General features: G+C 45.2%; 1 protein-coding gene across 2 annotated transcripts in view; it reads right to left on the bottom strand.

The window, feature by feature from the left end:
* Nucleotides 1-11,409: 11,409 nt before the first annotated feature.
* SCUBE1 (signal peptide, CUB domain and EGF like domain containing 1) overlaps nt 11,410-19,754 on the bottom strand; it is a 349,647-nt gene continuing 341,302 nt past the window's right edge. For both annotated transcript variants that reach the window (XM_075344232.1, XM_075344233.1), the window contains exon 23: nt 11,410-18,909. In XM_075344232.1, the coding sequence (XP_075200347.1) occupies nt 18,757-18,909 (153 nt within the window). In that variant the 3' untranslated portion in view covers nt 11,410-18,756. The remainder of the gene's footprint in view (nt 18,910-19,754) is intronic.

Genomic DNA, 19,754 nt, shown 5'->3' with positions numbered 1-19,754 from the left:
AAATCCTGGTAATGCACCTTCTAAACGTGACGCCGCACACTGCAAAGTCAGGAAAGAGGGAAGGCGCATACACTATGATATCTCCAGAGTCCCATCCTCTGCTTACAGTGCGATATCCCCAAAAACACTCTCTCTTCCCACTCACTAATATATCCCCACATTCCCCCTCCTCCCACACACAGTATGATATCCCCAGTCCCACTCTCTGCTCATTTATAGTATGATACCCCCACAGCCCCTCTCTACTCCCACTCACTAAGAAATCCCCACGTTCCCTCTCTTCATCCCACACAAGTATGATATCCCCAATATCCCCACAGTCCCTCTCCTTTTCCCACTCTCACAACACACACAGTATGATATCCCCAGTCCCATTCTCTGCTCAGAGTATGATATCCCCACAGTCCCCTTTCTTCTCCCACTCACTAAGATATCCCCACATTCCCTCTCCTGCTCCCACACACAGTATGATATCCCCACAGTCCCTCTCCTGCTCCCACACACAGTATGATATCCCCACAGTCCCTCTCTTCCTACCACTCTCACCACACACACACACACACACACACACACACACACACACACACACACACACACACACACACACACACACACACACACACACTATGATATCTCCTCCAGAGTCCCTTTCTCTGCTCACTCACAGTATGATATCCCCACAAACACTCTCTCTTCCCACTCACTAATATATCCCCACATTCCCTCTCCTCCCACACAAAGTATGATACCCCCACAGTCCATCTTCTCCTCCCACTCTCTCAACACACACAGTATGATATCCCCATTCCCATTCTCTGCTCATTCACAGTATGATATCCCCACAGTCGCTCTCTCCTCCCACTCACTAAGAAATCCCCACATTCCCTCTCTCCTCCCACTCACTAAGAAATCCCCACATTCCCTCTCCTCCTCCCACACAAGTATGATATCCCCACAGTCCCTCTCCTTTTCCCACTCTCACCACACACAGTATGATATCCATAGTCCCATTCTCTGCTCACTCAGAGTATGATATCCCCACAGTCCACTTTCTTCTCCCACTCACTAAGATATCCCCACATTCCCTCTCCTGCTCCCACACACAGTATGATATCCCCACAGTCCCTCTCTTCCTACCACTCTCACCACACACACACACACACACACACACACACACACACACACACACACACACACACACACACTATGATATCTCCAGAGTCCCTTTCTCTGCTCACTCACAGTATGATATCCCCACAAACACTCTCTCTTCCCACTCACTAATATATCCCCACATTCCCTCTCCTCCCACACAAAGTATGATACCCCCACAGTCCCTCTTCTCCTCCCACTCTCTCAACACACACAGTATGATATCCCCATTCCCATTCTCTGCTCATTCACAGTATGATATCCCCACAGTCGCTCTCTCCTCCCACTCACTAAGAAATCCCCACATTCCCTCTCTCCTCCCACTCACTAAGAAATCCCCACATTCCCTCTCCTCCTCCCACACAAGTATGATATCCCCACAGTCCCTCTCCTTTTCCCACTCTCACCACACACAGTATGATATCCCCAGTCCCATTCTCTGCTCACTCAGAGTATGATATCCCCACAGTCCACTTTCTTCTCCCACTCACTAAGATATCCCCACATTCCCTCTCCTGCTCCCACACACAGTATGATATCCCCACAGTCCCTCTCTTCCTACCACTCTCACCACACACACACACACACACACACACACACTATGATATCTCCAGAGTCCCTTTCTCTGCTCACTCACAGTATGATATCCCCACAAACACTCTCTCTTCCCACTCACTAATATATCCCCACATTCCCTCTCCTCCCACACAAAGTATGATACCCCCACAGTCCCTCTTCTCCTCCCACTCTCTCAACACACACAGTATGATATCCCCATTCCCATTCTCTGCTCATTCACAGTATGATATCCCCACAGTCGCTCTCTCCTCCCACTCACTAAGAAATCCCCACATTCCCTCTCTCCTCCCACTCACTAAGAAATCCCCACATTCCCTCTCCTCCTCCCACACAAGTATGATATCCCCACAGTCCCTCTCCTTTTCCCACTCTCACCACACACAGTATGATATCCCCAGTCCCATTCTCTGCTCACTCAGAGTATGATATCCCCACAGTCCACTTTCTTCTCCCACTCACTAAGATATCCCCACATTCCCTCTCCTGCTCCCACACACAGTATGATATCCCCACAGTCCCTCTCTTCCTACCACTCTCACCACACACACACACACACACACACACACACACACACACTATGGTATCTCCAGAGTCCCTTTCTCTGCTCACTCATGGTATGATATCCCCACAAACACTCTCTCTTCCCACTCACTTATATATACCCACATTCCCTCTCCTACTCCCACACAAAGTATGATATCCCCAAAGTCCTTCTCCTTTTCCCACTCTCACCACACACAGTATGATATCCCCAGTCCCATTCTCTGCTCACTCAAAGTATAATATCCCCACAGTCCCATCTCTTCTCCCACTCACTAAGATGTCCCCACAGTCCCTCTCCTCCTCCCACTCTCACCACACACACACACACACACACACACACACACACACACACACACACACACACTATGATATATCTAGAATCCTATTCTCTGCTCACTCACAGTCTGATATCCCCACAGTCCCTCGCCCAGTATAAGGCACTCCCCATCCACCCACACAGTATAATGACCCCACAGCTTCCCCCACAAACAAGCATCCCACATCCCTGCTCCTCACAGCTACCCACCCACATATTCTGGTAATGTCACATGACCTCAAGGTCCGTTCAGGTTCTTCATATCCTACATAGATGGAACTATGGAGAAGGAATCCGGCGGCTCCCTGCGCCACCTTTGTGTTCAACTGTATCTGTGTCCTAAGGATAGAGTTGAAAGCAGGACATGTCCGCGACTTCCCGGGACAGATCTCCAAATTTGTCTCAGCCTTGTTGGATCTGGGCCAGTTGTTAGGTATTATGTAAGACTCTGTTCACTTCAGAAGGGAGGTTTTATCACAGAAACCGTCACACATGATATTTTTCCCAATAAAACGATTGATACCGCAGTGGAGACCGATAGAGCCCATCATAGATGCTATTTGAACCTTCTAGAGGAGTCCAGGATCACAGTGTTGCCCATTTCTGAGACCCCCAGAAAACACCTCTAATTGGTGGGATAACTTGATACTAAGACCGGGGCTAAGCGGTGACTTTGGCCCCAACACGTGTCGCACAACTGAGGTTCTCTCGGTTCTGCTGCTACACCGCAACCCTATACAAGTCAATGGGGCCCCATTGTGTTCCTGAGGGCACTGCGAGTGTCAAGTCACAAAACATTCATTGAGGTTGGACATCTTGAGACTTGTTTGTCGTAGTCGAAGTCCCCTCAGACGCTCTTGGTAGCTGATTTCTTGATCTCTGCCCCCTGTCGTAGTTGAAGTCCCCTCAGACGCTCTTGGTAGCTGATTTCTTGATCTCTGCCCCCTGTCGTAGTTGAAGTCCCCTCAGACGCTCTTGGTGGCTGATCTCTTGATCTCTGCCCCCTGTCGTAGTTGAAGTCCCCTCAGACGCTCTTGGTAGCTGATCTCTTGATCTCTGCTCCCCTCTTTAGGCGGCCATTTCTTGGTTACACCACTTTCAGATTTTGAGACATTCTTCTTTTTTTTACCCATCTTGGAAAGGCGCGGTCCTCCTGTCGCTGAGACAAGAAGAGACAGAACTTAAGTTTAGTAAACACCAAATGATCCAGGAGGCTTTAGGTAGAAGACGTCTCGGAAACGGCAGCTCCTCCGGATGTGTGATTCGGCCGTTCAGACCTCGATTGATCTGGCTCCAAATCAAACTATTCTTTTATGTGATTCTGGGTATTTAGGACGGGATGTAACAGGATTAAAAAAAAAAAAGATGTAGGACTCAGTTTGCTGTGATGGTTCCGTTCTTGTTAACCCATTCACTCCTGGTGGCTTGTGTGACGCCCTGGCCTACCAGGTCGTCACAGGGTATTGTGCAATCTGCTCTTCTCCATGATATCCATCTCCTCCTTGGTTACGGGCCCCTGACCTTTGGTGTTGCTAAGAACAAACTAATCAAGACCCTAGGAACACTCTGCACCACACCCAACAGACACACCAATGGACAGCCTGAAAGGAATAGGGCTGGCCACTTGGGGGGTTGGTTAAGGGACGGTCAGGAGTATTAGGAGACAGTTAGTTGGTTGAGTGATGACTCTCAAGAGGATAGGTTAGGAGCTGGGCTCCTCAGTTACTAGGTGGCAGACGTTGGTCTTGGCCTGGTAGGAGCTGGACCCCGGTCGCAGGGGATCGTGACAAGGGGCACGGACTGTCAAGGAGGACAGCCGGCTGCCTTGTGCCATCACTGGGAAGGGGCCAAGGCACGACGTGGTAAGTGGACCCCAGGCCAGGAAGTAGCTTCAGGCGTCCTGGTAATTCACCCGACGAGGACGGAGCCTTCAAGATCCGTTCTCCACCGGCTCCAAAATCGGGGTGCTAGCGCAACGAGGGGGATAGGACTTTCCCACTGCCTAGTCCAGAAAATCCCAAGCGTGAACCCTGAGAGCAAGCTCATTCCATTAGCCATACGAGTGAGCGGGCCCCGTTTAGTTTCAAGCTAAAAGGGCCCAACTACAGAAAGAGGTGCTAAGGTCAAGATCACAGGCTAACAAGCGACACCAAAAGGCTCGGAATCCAGGCGTGCTCCCTCCCTGCTGCACAGGCATCAAGAACTTTGCTTTACCACGGTTGTCAGTGAAACGCCGACGCCGGGGCTTGCAGGGCTCGCACGGTCACCGGGCCGGTGGTATTCGGGGTCAGGCTGTGAGTGGCCCGACCCGGCTTCCGTGACCCCCGGGCGGGTTTCAATAAAAAGGAAAGTCCGACCGTCAGTCCGGTATTACAAGGGGGACGGAAGGAGGGTAACAGGGTCCCTGGGGGGGCTTGCCATCGCTCTTCCCCAGGAAACGGTACGGGACAGGGACGGGGGTTCTTGCAGCGCCACCCGTGGTTTGCGGCCAGGTGTTAAGCCGTCGCTGCGCGGTCCCTCTCCGGGGCAGGTGTTACGGGCAGCCGGATGGAATCGCTCCCCACAGGTGGAGCGAGGGAGCCCCGGAAGGTTATTGAGACCCAGGGCAACAGTCCTCAGGGACACCGGGGGCACAAGGCGGCGACATTACTCACAGCAGTCACGGTGTGCGGTTCCAGTTGTTCTTTATTTAAAGTCCGTTTCACATCGCACCCGGGTGCTGGTCCTCGCCGCCTGTAGCCTTTGGTCGGTCCCGGGCAGGTAGGAGGAAGGGGTGTCCGGTGAGGTGTTCTGGGGGTCTCTCCCTTTCGGTGCGTTAGTGCCGTCCCCGTTGCATAGAGCATCTTGGGAACTCGCCGCCTCTCTGTCTCTCTCCTCCCCGGTAGCGGACCTAACACAACCGCCACCGGGTACAACTTGCTCCAGGGAACCCCAGTCCTCAGCTCCGTTCCCCTCCTCTAGGTGATATCAGCCCTGGTCTCGTGGCATCTCCTCAGCAGGAGCTGTTCTCTGGACGTCTGCACTCCCCTGCAGCCCCTGACGTTCTGCTCAAAACTTCTGTGTGCTCTGCACTAAGCTCACTCCTTCAGGCCCCCTCCCCTGGGTTGTCATGGGGACCTGCCTGTGTCCAGCCACCTGCTCATTAAGGAGACAGGATGAGTCATGGACAAACTTCATGCTGCAAATGCTGTTACCTCCTTCCTGCCAGTGTGATGTTAGTGTGTGTTGTGGGGACCCTTCTTCCTCCTGCCCGGGAAAAATGGGGTAACATTTAATACCCTGTAATGACCCGTTTACAGGGGCGTTACATCAGCGTCAGTGTTATTGGACTGAGTACGCAATTAACCCTTACCGGCCCGATGACACCTCCCCGACACTATCACCGAGTCCCGGGGCATCCCCCCTACCTGTGGAGGGGCTAAACACCTGGCTGCCCGCACCATCGACACCGGGTACTCTCAGCCGCAGCGGTGGTACTTTACCCTTACCACACACCACGGGTGGCGTCACAAACTTTCCATACCGTTCCCTGTACATAGCCCCCTTTATTTGAGTGGCCGCACGACCCCCGTGTCTGGACGCCCCTCGAGCCACCGTGGTTCCGTATCCGAGCAGCCCGGCTGTTGACGCAGGGGCGGCACACTTGTCCTAAGCACTAAGGTCCCTCCGGAGAGCCCAAACCCTGATGAAGACGACTCCAAGAGTAGGTGAATTTGGTGACAATCACTTATTATTAGGATCTAGTTCTTATACGATTATGACAAATAACCTATTGATTATCCGACTTAGCTAAGGAGCGGGACTTAGTTATCTTTCAAAAGGAATCTGTCAGCAGGTTTTTTCTATGTAATCTAACAGAAGCATGATTTAGGATGTAGGGATAGAGACCCTGATTCCAGCGATATTTTACTTAGTATACCGGGTGCAACAGTTGTGATACAATCACAGTTTTCTCTACTGTAGACCTAGCAGAGCTCAGAATGCTGAGCTCTGTATAACCCCGCCGTGATTGGCAGTCTGTGTACACTGTATATTGACAGAAAGCTGCTAATCAGTGGTGGCGGCCGGGTAAGACAAGGAGGCACAAGACACCTAGTCCTATAGTGATAAACGCCTGGTGATAAAACACTGGTTTATTGAAACAGCAACTCACAGAGCAGTGACACATCACTGTTGTGAGACTCTCAGCCCCTACATCATGCTGCTTTCAGATTACATAGCAAAAACCTGCTGTCAAATTCCCTTTAAACCCTTCACGACTTATGACGTAACCAATATGTCATCATTGGGAAGGGGTTCCCGAGCTATAATGTAGGGGTATATCATGGCAATCATGCAGAAAAGAGCTGTCAGCAGGAGCTCAGCTTACATGACAGCGAAGACCTGGCTCTCAAAACCAGGAGTAGTGCCTGCACCGCCCTGGGCTCTTTAACCCCCTAAAAGCCATGATTGATATAGATTGCAACATTTAGGAGGCTGAGAGAGGGAAGGAGATCCTTCTCCCATCCGGTTGGCGTCACTACGTGGGTCCGATCATTGCCATGATTACCCAAGGTCATCATTACGACCTCCAGGTAAGCCAGCTACAGCAAGCCCGTTAGACCATGCCAGGAGCATGGTCTAAGAGGCTACTGTTAGTGTCACACTGACAGGTGTAAGGCATTGCCGTGCAGGTGCATTGCAATACATTATACCAGCGATCAGAGTAATGAAAGTTTAAGTCCCATAGAGGGACTAAGCATAAAACTTAAAAAAAAGTTTTTAATTTTTTTTTTTTGAAGTGATGAAAAAAAAAATCACAAAAAATGAAAAAAATACTATACCAATAAATATAATTGGTATCACCATGTCTGGAACAACCCAAACAATAAAACTGTCACACTATTTAAGTCTTTCAGTGAACACCGTAAAAAAAAGTGGCATGAAGCTATGCTTTTTTCATAAAACTGACAAACAAAAAAATGGAATAAAATGCGATCAAAAAAGACAAATGTAAACAGATAGTATTGCTGGAAAAGTCATCTTGTCTCACAAAAAAACAAGCCACAAAACAGGTCCATCAGCAGAAAAATAAAAAAGTTATAGCTCTCAGAAAACAGCGATGCAAAAACAATTTTTTTTCTATAAAATACATTGTGCAAAACCAGCAAAATATAAAAAATTATATAAATACGGTATTGCTGTAATGGTACTGACCTGAAGAATAAAGTCGTCTGATCACTTATACTGCACGGAGCACAGAGTTAAAAAAAATAAATAAAAACAATTCGTGACCTGCTGTTGATTTGTTCATTCTTCCTCTCAAAGATTGCAGTAAGACTCGGCTCACATTTATCCTGTGCTCTACGCTGAGCACTTAAACTGGGATTTCTCTGTAAATCTTGGAAAAAAGTGATTGATTCAGGCAGAATCCCTCACAGAAGAGCCCCTCTAATGAGGCCTAGGACGTAGCCGGCCTATGATCTGGCGGTGTCTCGCTTTTTAGGTTTTTTTTTAGGTGTGCATAAAAGCGCTACTGGCCATAGAACCAGACACCAATAAAGATAGACCAAACGGAGTCCATATTAGTCATCTGCCTGATAAGTGTATGGATTCGTTGTCGGTTTCACCTGAATCACGTGTTCCAGATATTTAAATGGAAACCCGGATGTAAGTGCTGAGTGTAGAGCGCAGGATAAATGTGAACTGATCCAAAATGGTTCATACAAGTGCCATTAATAAACGTTTCAACACAACCCACAAAAAAGTACGTCCCCCACTCAGGTTCATCATCTGTTAACAAAAAAATAGGGGGTGTCCAAGTTACTGGTAGCACAAACACTGCAGAAAAGCACTATGGTTCTCCCCTCCCCCCAAAAAAAGAAATTTAGTAAAATATAAGCTCCCAAATCCTTCTCCTTTCTGAGTCCCAATGTGTCTAAACTCCATTAGGATCCACACGTATGGCATTAGCATAGCGAGGAAGCCCACTTACTTTACGTGTGCATGGCTCCAGAATCATGAGCTGGGCACAATGTATTGGGCGCTACAATGGCATTTGTGCAATTTTCACTCTGCAACTTCCACTGCGAGTTTGTTTCTGGATATGCCCATAGCGTAAAAATAGTCACTACACCTATTGATGAATTGCCAGAGTGGTATAAATTCTAATAAGAGGTCACTTGTGGGGGGTTTTCAGTATTTTGGGCACATCAGGGACTCTCCAAACGATCAATTTCAGCCAATTTTGCGTTCCATAAATCAAATCATGCTCCTTTCCTTCCGAGCACCCAAACAGTACAAGTAGTTTTCCACCACATATGGGGTAACAGTGTACTCAGGAGAAATTGCACAATTTGGAGCTAAAGTAACATTTTTGTGTGATAAAGTAAATTTTAATTTTTTCCTTTCACATTGCTTTAATTCCTGTGAAGAACCTAAAAATAATAAACTTTTTGGATGTCATTTTGAGGACAGAGAAGGCAGTGGGAGGTTTCTGCTGCAGACAGTTCACTTACAGCCACACACACAAGGAGGGAGATAAGCTGAGCTCCTGAGACACACAGAGGTTTCTTTATATATTTCTCAGTTTTAGTGGAAATTTAAAGAGGAGCTTGCATTAAAAAATCCAATATATAAAGCTGAGTGTATGTACAGTATGTATGTGTGTGTACATGTATGTGTATGTATGTATATATATATATATATATATATGTGTGTGCGTTTGTGTATGTGTGTGTATGTGTGTGTGTATGTGTGTGTGTATGTGTGACGCCCTGGCCTATCAGGTCGTCACAGGGTATTGTGCAATCTGCTCCTCTGCATGATGTCCATCTCCTCCTTGGTGACGGATCCCTGACCTTTGGTGTTGCCAAGAACAGCTAATCATAATCCGTGGAACACTCTGCACCACACCCACCAGACACACCAGTGGGGGGCCTGAAGGGAATAGGGATGGCCACTAGGGGGGTTTGTTAAGGGGAGGTCAGGAGTGTTAGGAGACAGTCAGTAGCTAGTGACTCTCAAGAGGAGAGGGCACGGAGCGGTGAAGTGTTGGAGGAGAAGCGGAGCTGGGCTCCTCAGTTACTAGGTGGCAGACGTTGGTCTGAGCCTGGTAGGAGCTGGACCCCGGTCGCAGGGGATTGTGACAAGGGGCACGGACTGTCGAGGAGGACAGCCGGCGGCCTTGTGCCATCACCGGGCAGGGGCCAGGGCACGACGGGGTACGTGGACCCCAAGCCAGGAAGTAGCTTCAAGCGTCCTGGTAATTCACCCGATGAGGACGGAGCCTTCAAGATCCGTTCTCCACCCGCTCTAAAATCGGGGTACAAGCGCAACGAGGGGGATAGGACTTTCCCACTGCCTAGTCCAGAAAATCCCAAGCGTGAACCCTGAGAGCAAGCTCACTCCATTAGCCATACTGGTGAGCGGGACCCTTTGAGTTCTAAGCTAAAGGGGACCAACTACAAAGAAAGGTGTCAAGGTCACAGGCTAACAAGCGACACCAAAGGGCACGGGATCCCGACGTGCTCCCTCCGTGCTGCAGTGGCATCAAGAACTTTGGTTTACCACAGTTGTTAGCGTCAGCATTATTGGACTGAGTACGCAGTTAACCCTTACCTGCCCGATGGCACCCCCCTGACACCATCACCGAGTCCCGAGGCATACCTGTGGAGGGGTTAAACACCTGGTTGCCCACACCATCGCCACCGGGTACTCCCAGTGGCAGCGGTGGTACTTCACCCTTACCACACACCACGGGTGGCGTCACAAACTTTAATCAAACCATCCCCTGTATATATTCCCCTTTTAATTCAAGCGGCCCCACGATCCCTCGAGCCACCGCGGATCCGGATCCGAGCAGCCCGGCTGCTGACGCAGGAGCGGCACATATGTGTGTATGTATATGTGTGTGTATTTATGTGTAGGTATGTATGTGTGTATATGTATGTATGTATGTATGTATGTATTTGTGTATGTGTGTGTGTGTGTGTCCGCTAAAAGGAATCTGCACTGTCAGGACAACATTTTGCACAGACGCCTCATGTGACTCAAGGAACGTGATAGACTATGTTTTGAGGCAAAAATTTAACCCCGCGCTTTACAGTTATTCACTAAAAAACCTGTTTACATTAATGTCAATGGAGCTGGGAGCTACAGGTCATTAATAGGAGCTGTGATTGGTTGCTATAGGAAACGAAGGACATCCTTAGTAAAAGAAGCTTATGTGTGAGGTAATATGATTTCTGTGGAGAGATGGATAGAGACAGAAGGAAACAGAGAGACAGACAGAGAAAAAGAAAAACAGAGAATGACCGAGACAGACAGAAAGGGAGAGTGGGAGAGAGACCGTTACTATCCCGGGCACCGCCGGATACTACAGCTAGTAAATAAATAAATACAAAATCCAGGTCCACACCTTTCCCTCTAGAACGGCGTTGTCCCAGCTTCCTCCCACCTGGCCTCAGCGGCTTTCTCCATTTGCCTCTATGGAAGTAGTAATGGTAGGAGCTGGTCACTGAGATGGGACCCACAGTTATCAAACATTTTTAGCATATCATGTGTAATACCCCTTTAAGGGTATTGACCAGGATTAGGAAAACATGGCCCCTTCTTCCAGAGCCGCACCTGTATATGGGTCGTAAATTATGGAAACCTACATTTTTATTTTTTACAGTCAAATGTTGAAAACCCGCCCTGATGGAGTCCTGTTCAAACCACATGGACAAAAGCCTTTAAATCCCATCTATTATCACACGACTTATATAACGTCGCCATTCACCGCACTCGCTCCATGCACAAACCTCAGGACACGGAACCGTCTGTAAAATTAAAGTCATTTTTTTTTTTATTACATTCTTGGCAATTAAGATGCAAACTTGTTTATGGTACAACGAGACTGGCGTTTTGTCTACGAGTATAATACAGAGTTTTAGTTATAAGCCGTAAGCAAGAAGTGGGATGTTTTACATATATATTTTTGACCTTTTTTCCAGGGATATCAAAGGTTTAAATATTACAACTAAGACGACATATGTACACTTTATGGATGTATATTACAAGACAGTTCTGGAGTGGTGAATTCATTTTTACAAATAGCAAAAAATATAGATTTTAAAAGAAAAAAACTTTTTTAAACTTACAGATTCAATTTAATATATATATATATATATATATATATATATATATATATATATACATACATACATATTTATTTTTCTATATATATATATATATATATATGTATATATATATATATATATATAATATATTATTTTTAAATTTAATTTTAGGGAATTTTGGGGGGTTTAGGATGAGTCAAATTTGGATTGTGGCATCCCCCCACCATTAATGAGGATTTTAATGGCTATTGGTTTCTTCCCAATACATGGGTTGGACTTAAAGGAGTTGGACAAGATAAGAAAAACATGGCTGCTTTCTTCCATAGGTAGCGCCATACCCCTATGTTGTGTCTGGAAAAGGACTTAAAGGGGACCACCACCAGGATTTTCCTATCTAAACTAAAGCCAGTGCTATACTGGCGCTATCATGCTGATTCTATACATACCTTCAGTTGTGAGATCGGATGTATAGTTTCTGAAATACAGGCAAGTAAAGTGTGTGAAAATCACTGTAATTTGATTGACAGGTGCAACGGAATATCTAATAGGTGGGTCAGGTTTTGCTAGTTATTCCCGCCCCTGTCTGCCTGCCTGTCCTTCTTCCCTCTGTCTCTGTTATTACAACAGACAAGATAAGACAAACATGGCTGCTTACTTCCAGACAATGCCCCACCCCTATGTTGTGTCTGGAACAGGACTTAAAGGGGACCACCACCGGGATTTTCATATATAAACTAAAGCCAGTGCTATACTGGTGCTATCATGCTGATTCTATACATACCTTTAGTTGTGAGATCGGATGTATAGTTTCTGAAATACCGGCAAGTAAAGTCTGTGAAAATCACAGTGATTTGATTGACAGGTGCAACGGAATATCTGACAGGTGGGTCAAGTTTTGTTAGTTATTCCCACCCTTTTCTGCCTGCCTGTCTTTCTTCCCTCTGTCTCTGTTATTACAAGGGGAGGAGGGAGGATGGACTGGGGGAAGGAAAGACAGGCAGGGGCGAGAATAACTAGCAAAAGCCGAACCACCAATTAGATATTCTGTAGCTGCTGTCAATCAAATAACAGTGCATTTCACAAACTTTACTTGCCTGTATTTCAGAAAGTATACATCCGATCTTGCAACTAAAGGTATGCATAGAATCAGCAAGATAGCGCCAGTATAGCACTGGCTTTAGTTTACTTTATGAAAATCCTGGTGGTTCGTCTTCTTTAAGTCCTGTTCCAGACACAACTAGGGGTTTGGCCCTGTCTTTGGATGAAAGGAGCCATGTTTTTCTTATCTCACAACTAAATCTCACAACTAAAGGTATGTATAGAATCAGCATGATAGCGCCAGTATAGCACTGGCTTTAGGTTATATATGAAAATCCCGGTGGTTGGTCCTCTTTAAAGGGGTTGTTCAAAATCCAATTTCAAGAGGTCCTGGGATATCAACCGATCCGTAAAACGAACCATCTCCGGCAGTCATGTAGAGAGTGAATGGATGAGCTGATGTGCGTATGCTCAACTTCCACAAGTTTGGTGGGCTTCCCAGCGGTCAGACCCCCAGCAATCAATAAGTTATGAATATGAATAGGGAATCCTTTCCAAATTTTGAACAACCCCTTTAAGTGGCGATATAATTCCATACATAACTTCTGGCCATTTTTGGTTAAAAAAAACCAAACGCTTTTCTAATCCTCAACCCCTTTAATTTTCTCAGACTACACATAGGGTTTGTTTATAGTCTGTAACCATAGAGACACACAACTCGGCATGGGAGCTGCGTATAAAAAACGGTAGGAGATTATTTTTTTAAATCAAGACTATAATCAAGTTTTTTGGGGTTTTTTACTTATTTTAGACGCAGTGGAGGGGAAAAGAAATGGTTGCAAAAAATGGACATGTCCTTTAAGCCATTGGGGGGTCATGATTTTGTACAATTTAGTAAAAAAAATAAAAATTTCCTGAGGCAATGGACGCCCAGTAATGAATTTAGCGATTTTACTAAAAGAAACCTCACCCCAAAAATCAATTCCGTTAATTTGTGTTTAAATATATTGATAAAAACATCTTTGCGTTTTTCGTAAAAGTGAATCCACCAATAAAACACCAAGCTAAAGGCAGAATAAATAAAATACACACTAAACTATAACCGTATACTCAGGCATAACAAAAAGGGATTTTTTTTTTTTAATAATTTCCTGTACATTTTTTTTTTTATTATTATTTTTTTTTTTTTAAGGGGGGGTTATTTCATGTCGGGGAAAATAGAGGCAAAATCATGAGATGACGATGAATAGAAACAAAAGCAAAAACATAAAAAAAAATAAAAAAAAAAATCTTTTATGTGCCAGATTGTGCCGATCCGGTATAATGGTTACCTGTCCCAGAAAAAGTCCTACTTGGATTAACGCCACTTACTCTACATCTACCCCAGTCCCATTCATTCTTCAAGTGCTCCAAGGGTTATGGGTACATTTTCGGTTTTATGATGATTTTGTGCAGTCGGTGGCTTAGAGTAACTTCTCGAATGCGAGCTTCTCGCCAATTGCTTATCCATAGATCAAAGGGACCCAGGCTTACTCATCAATGGCCTATCCTTCGCGTTAGATAGGTCATCAATCTGTGTTTAGTTGGGGCTGGCCCCCAGAACACCCACTGAGGTGGCTACAGATTCTGGCCCTCAGCCTGCTATCGCCTCTGTTGTCTGTGATCAGCGCATGGAGACTCGGGCCTCGAGCCACAGACTTGTAGTTCATAGTCAGGCTTGGAAGAGTTAAGGGGTACTTTGCACGTTGCGACATCGCTACTGCGATATCGTCGGGGTCAAATTGAAAGTGACGCACATCCGGCGCCGGTAATGATGTCGCAACGTGTAAAGCCTAGATGCGCCGATAAACGATCGCAAAAGCGTTGTAAATCGGTGATCTGTGTAGTGTCGGACATTTTCATAATGTCGCACCAATAGGACATACGATGTTGTTCCTCATTCCAGCAGCAGCACACATCGCTGTGTGAAGCCGCAGGAGCGAGGAACATCTCCTCACCTGCGTCCACCGGCTATACGGAAGGAAGGAGGTGGGCGGGATGTTTACGTCCCGCTCATCTCCGCCCCTACGCTTCTATTGGCTGCCTGCCGTGTGACGTCTCTTAGGAAGAAGGCGGGTCGCCGGCCAGAGCGACGTCGCAGGGCAGGTAAGTCCGTGAGAAGCTGCCGTAGCGATAATGTTCGCTACGGCAGCTGACACAAGATATCACATGTGCGACGGGGGCGGGTACTATTGCGCTCAGCATCGCTAGCATCGGCTAGCGATGTCGCAGCATGCAAAGTACCCCTTAATCCCTGCTGGTCTGCTTGTTAATCTCCTTTGATCACATGCTGTGGGAGAGCCAGTCACACTTGCTTCCCTCCTGTTTATGCTGGCTGGACTCTTACATTAATGCCAGCTATAGCTAGTCTATAATGGTCTGGTGAGGTGGTGTGATCCAGACGTCCTGATGGTTGTAGTACTTAATTGCAGTGAGTGGTTGTGGTGTGAGCCTGTGTTGTCCTTTTGTTGCTACCTTCTTGATATTGCTTTTCTCCTTTGTTTCTTTCTGTTTGTTCCTGTGAGTTTGCAGTGTTTTTGAGTTTTGATTTTCCCCCCGTCTGTCTTAATCTGTATTACCATCACATTCCTGCCCCTGGGGGGAAACAGATTAGATCTGATCAGGAAACTAGCCAGCACCCAGGCACGGGACTCAGGCATCTCTACCATTAGGGGTAACCCTGAGGTTAAGGATAGCCTAGTGTCCCCTAGTGTGAGGGACAATATAGGAGCACCCAGTCCCTTGCTATCCTGCAGTTACATCGTGACAGCCAGTTAGACATTTAGACTGTAGTCAATAGCTCTTAACTGTCTATAAAGTGACAGATCAAATAAGAGCAAGCTGATACTTTGGGTCCAGTTCCCTTTAAACCTTTGAAATCCCAATCTATAGATGAGGTTTCACATTCTATTAATAAGTGCCATCAGATAATACCCAATGGGGAAGACCTATCACTTTACTCTCTTTCAATAGAGTCTCCACAAAAATATAAGTATTATTTTTTTATTTTTTTTAGAAAAATCTGATTACTAAAGTGAAGAGAAAAGCATTCTCAATTATTCTCAGCCCTCAGAACATTGTTTATTTGGTCTTCAGCTCCATTTTGTGCCCATTTTCTCACCAAGGTCTCATCAATACCTTGACCCACAAGACCTTGACCCACACCAAGACCGTGACATATAGCAATACCATAACCTGCCCTAAAGCCTTATCTGGCACCACATAACCACATAACCTTGACCTATACCATTACACTGACTCCCACCGGTATTTTGACCTGCTTCCGAGACTTTGACCTACACCAAGGAATTGACCTACACCTAGCCATTGACACCAAGACCTTCACCTACAGCAAGACATTGACCTATAACAATACATTGACCTTAATAAGGCTTTGACCCGCACCTAGCTGTTGACCTGGATCTTGACCTACAACAGGTCCTTAACTTAGATCAAGATGTTGACTTACAACAAGGCTTTGACCCACACCTAGCTGTTTACTTGGACCTTGACCTACAACAGGTCCTTAACTTACACGCTTGACGTTGAATTACACCAAGACGTTGACCTACACCAAGAAAGTGACCAATACCTAGCTGTTCACCTGAATCTTGACCTACACCAAGACCTTGACCTACATCAAGACGTTGACCTACACCAAGGCTTTGACCCACACCAAGCTGTTGACTTGGATCTTGACCTACAACAGGTCCTTAACTTACACCAAGACGTTGACTTACACCAAGATGTTGACCTACAAAAAGGCTTTGACCTACAACAACGAATTGACCAATAGCTAGCTGTTCACCTGAATCTTGAGTTACACCAAGACTTTGACCAACAACATGTTGAACTACAACAAATTTTGACCTACAACAACGAATTGACCAATACCTAGCTGTTCACCTGAATCTTGACTTACAACAGGTCCTTGACCTACACCAAGACCTTGACCTACACCAAGCCCTTAACCTACACCAAGATCTAGCCCTGGTTATCATGTAGAAGCAGTCAATAGTATAGCACGTAGAACTTTGTGTACAAATATACTGAAATAAATGGTCAACCAGGCACAAATCACAGGGCTGCTAGGAAACAAAGTACCACAACATGTAGAATATACTAGGGGGAACCTTAAAAAACATAGTAATAAGCCAATTCGGGAAAACAGAGTCCATGGGTGTGCAGTGAATATATATATGCCAATGAATGGTATATGCAACTCTTCTCTGGTCATTGAGACACATCAGGGTAGGTTATTGTTGAGGGTCCAAACAATGTGACTACCATGGCTGTGCATCTTGTCTTCGGTCAACTTTAGTAAGAGGTTTCTGGATCTTCAAGTATCCGAACACCCATTAGAGTGAATGGACTTGTACAAGGTAAAGATGAATGAAAGCAAAGCGGCTGAAAAGTGAAGCCATACATACTCTATGAGCACATGGAAGAAACCTCCATTCAGAAATATAAACGGTGGTCACGTTGGTTCTCCAAGTATGGTGGGGAAGGTTTGGAGTGGTTTCTGTCCTAGGACTAATTATTTAGTACCCTTTGAAAAGTATTTATGATACCGAACTGCAATATAAAACTTTATTGGAAAATAAATTAATCTCATTGTAGTCAATTTTGTCACCAAAACTGATGGTAGACCAGAAGACCAATGTCCCACCAACACATCCACGCCTGCTAATCAGTCAATCAGTCATCATTCACCCACGTTTGTCTGGGGCTGTAACTTCGGTAATTCCAGTGGGGCCACATATTCAGAATCCCTATGTTATACCGAAATCGGCATTGCTGAAAAAATAAACAAAAAACTCTCACATTGAGAGAAAGTAGGGAGCCCATGGCCCAAGGGCTGATCAAGGGCTGTAAAAACAACAACAAAAAAAAAGCTATACAGCCATTATATTTTTGGCTTTAGATTAGCATCCTAGGATCTAAAAAAAAATAATAAAATAAAAGTAAAAAAAAATACAAAAAAGTAAATAAAAATAAGTAAAAAAATACAAAAAAAAAGTAAAAAAAAAATTACAAAAAAAAATTCTTCCCCCCACCCCTAACATTACATACAAAATTCAAGTGCAATTTAAAATATTAATTATACTACACACTTCGCTCTCTCGCCATAATACTCGTTTGCAGGTAGTTTCTTAAACCAACTGGAGAAACAAGAATGCGCCAACTTCTTGTGTCTTGAAGAAGTGGAAAACAAAAAAGTTCCGAAGCCGACACAGATGACTTAAGCATAATCCAAAACTCTGTGAAGACCCTCGAAAAAGTCCACGAGGTGCCACTTTGCAGTCCAAGAACCCTTCATGCCAGGTCGAAAATCGATATGTCCTGTGTGTATCGGACCAGTCCCCGTGGGGGGAATATCTTGACTCGGGGAAAGGGGGGGGGGGAGAGAGGTAAAAACTTTAAAATGGCTGTGATCTCGTAGACTATGGATGTCCACCAAATTCAAAAACATGATCCAAAAAAATTCCCCAAAAAATGAAGCATGGTGAATGCTGTGATAAGAGTTCACAGTCTTAGCCAAAGGATTGCACTTGCTCACTGAGCCACCCGGCTTCAGGGACAATCCCAGTTCTTATCGGAAAGGTTTCGTATCACTGTACACAGCAGCTTTCCTACTTTTTGAGAAGAACGTGATATTGCAGCATTAGGAATCCAGGTCCAGGATGCAGGGTGTGGCAGGAGACGGTTTCTTTTTTTTTTATTCTTTTTATTTTTTTTTTTTATTCTTTTTTTTTTTTTTTTTTTATTTACGTACGGGAGGATTTTTGTACATCAGAAAGCTGAAAAGAGGATTATTCAGAGCTGCATCCATAAAAATCTTTTGTGAAAAAAAGCCCTTTTTTTTAATCTTTTACACAAATTGGAGAATGAAGACAACAAAATAAGTCTTATGAGGAGGAAGGTGAATATGGATTCAAAAACAAAAAAAAACAAAAAAAAAACCTAAAAAAAAATTAAAATATAAAGCTATTTATAAGGCCGTAAAAATCTGGAAACTTTTGAACGGAGCAGTTTAATAAAAGATCTCGGAAACATCTCCTTAGATTCCTGCGCTGTGTATTTGAAGTAATTTTGGGGATGCGCCAAGACGTCAAAAAGTGCCTTGATCAACTTCTTGTCCTGCGGAACCGAAAACAGAGAAAAAAAAAAAATTAATACTGTGCAAAAGAGATCGGGCTCTGTTCATAGACTGTGATACAGAAAAATACTAATCTGGGGGCATCATCCTCAGTGGGGGGCTTAGTTACAAGAGGGAGGTTCTGGGGTAGCAGATAGAACAATTTTTTGGGCTGTGGGCAAAGGAAAATTACGCTATAGCTCTTCTTCCTCGGCTAACAGGTCCCTTCTGCAATTCATATTTTGGCAATAAGCCACATACAAAATAATATGGTGCATAGGAATACTTAAAGGGGCTTTCCATCACCCCAAAAAAGTGTCACTTTGCTTCTGAACTACCTCCCACAGGACCCACAAATACGTTTTTTGCATTTTCACGCCTTTCTCTCATCAATCCCTGGTACTATTCCCGCCTTACCGTCTGTTTACATACAGTAAACATTTCCATCTTGCCCAACTCTGGCATTAGCTCCGCCTCCTAGAGCTGCTGATTCGTTCTCCAGCCTGACCACGCCTCCTCCAGGCATGAGCACTAGAATATTTCCTGACACTTGAGCAGTAAAGGGATTCCACTAAGTATGACTTACTCTTCTATTTTTTGGCTATAAGCCACATACAATGTAATATGGCATAAAGGAATACTTAAAGGGGCTTTCCATCACCCTAAAAAAAGTGTCATTTTGCTTCTGAACTACCTCCCACAGGACTCGCAAATACTTTTTTTTCTTTTTTTCATTTTCACGCCTTTCTCTCATTGATCCCGGGTACTATTCCCACCTTCCCGTCTGTTTACATACAGTAAACATTTCCATCATGCCCAACTGTGGCATTAGCTCCGCCCACCGGAG

This window comes from Anomaloglossus baeobatrachus, chromosome 4 (assembly GCF_048569485.1).
Source record: "Anomaloglossus baeobatrachus isolate aAnoBae1 chromosome 4, aAnoBae1.hap1, whole genome shotgun sequence".
NCBI classification, from domain to species: Eukaryota; Metazoa; Chordata; class Amphibia; order Anura; family Aromobatidae; genus Anomaloglossus; species Anomaloglossus baeobatrachus.
The sequence above is the reverse complement of the archived record's forward strand: the minus strand, read 5'-3'. Positions and strand labels throughout refer to the sequence as shown.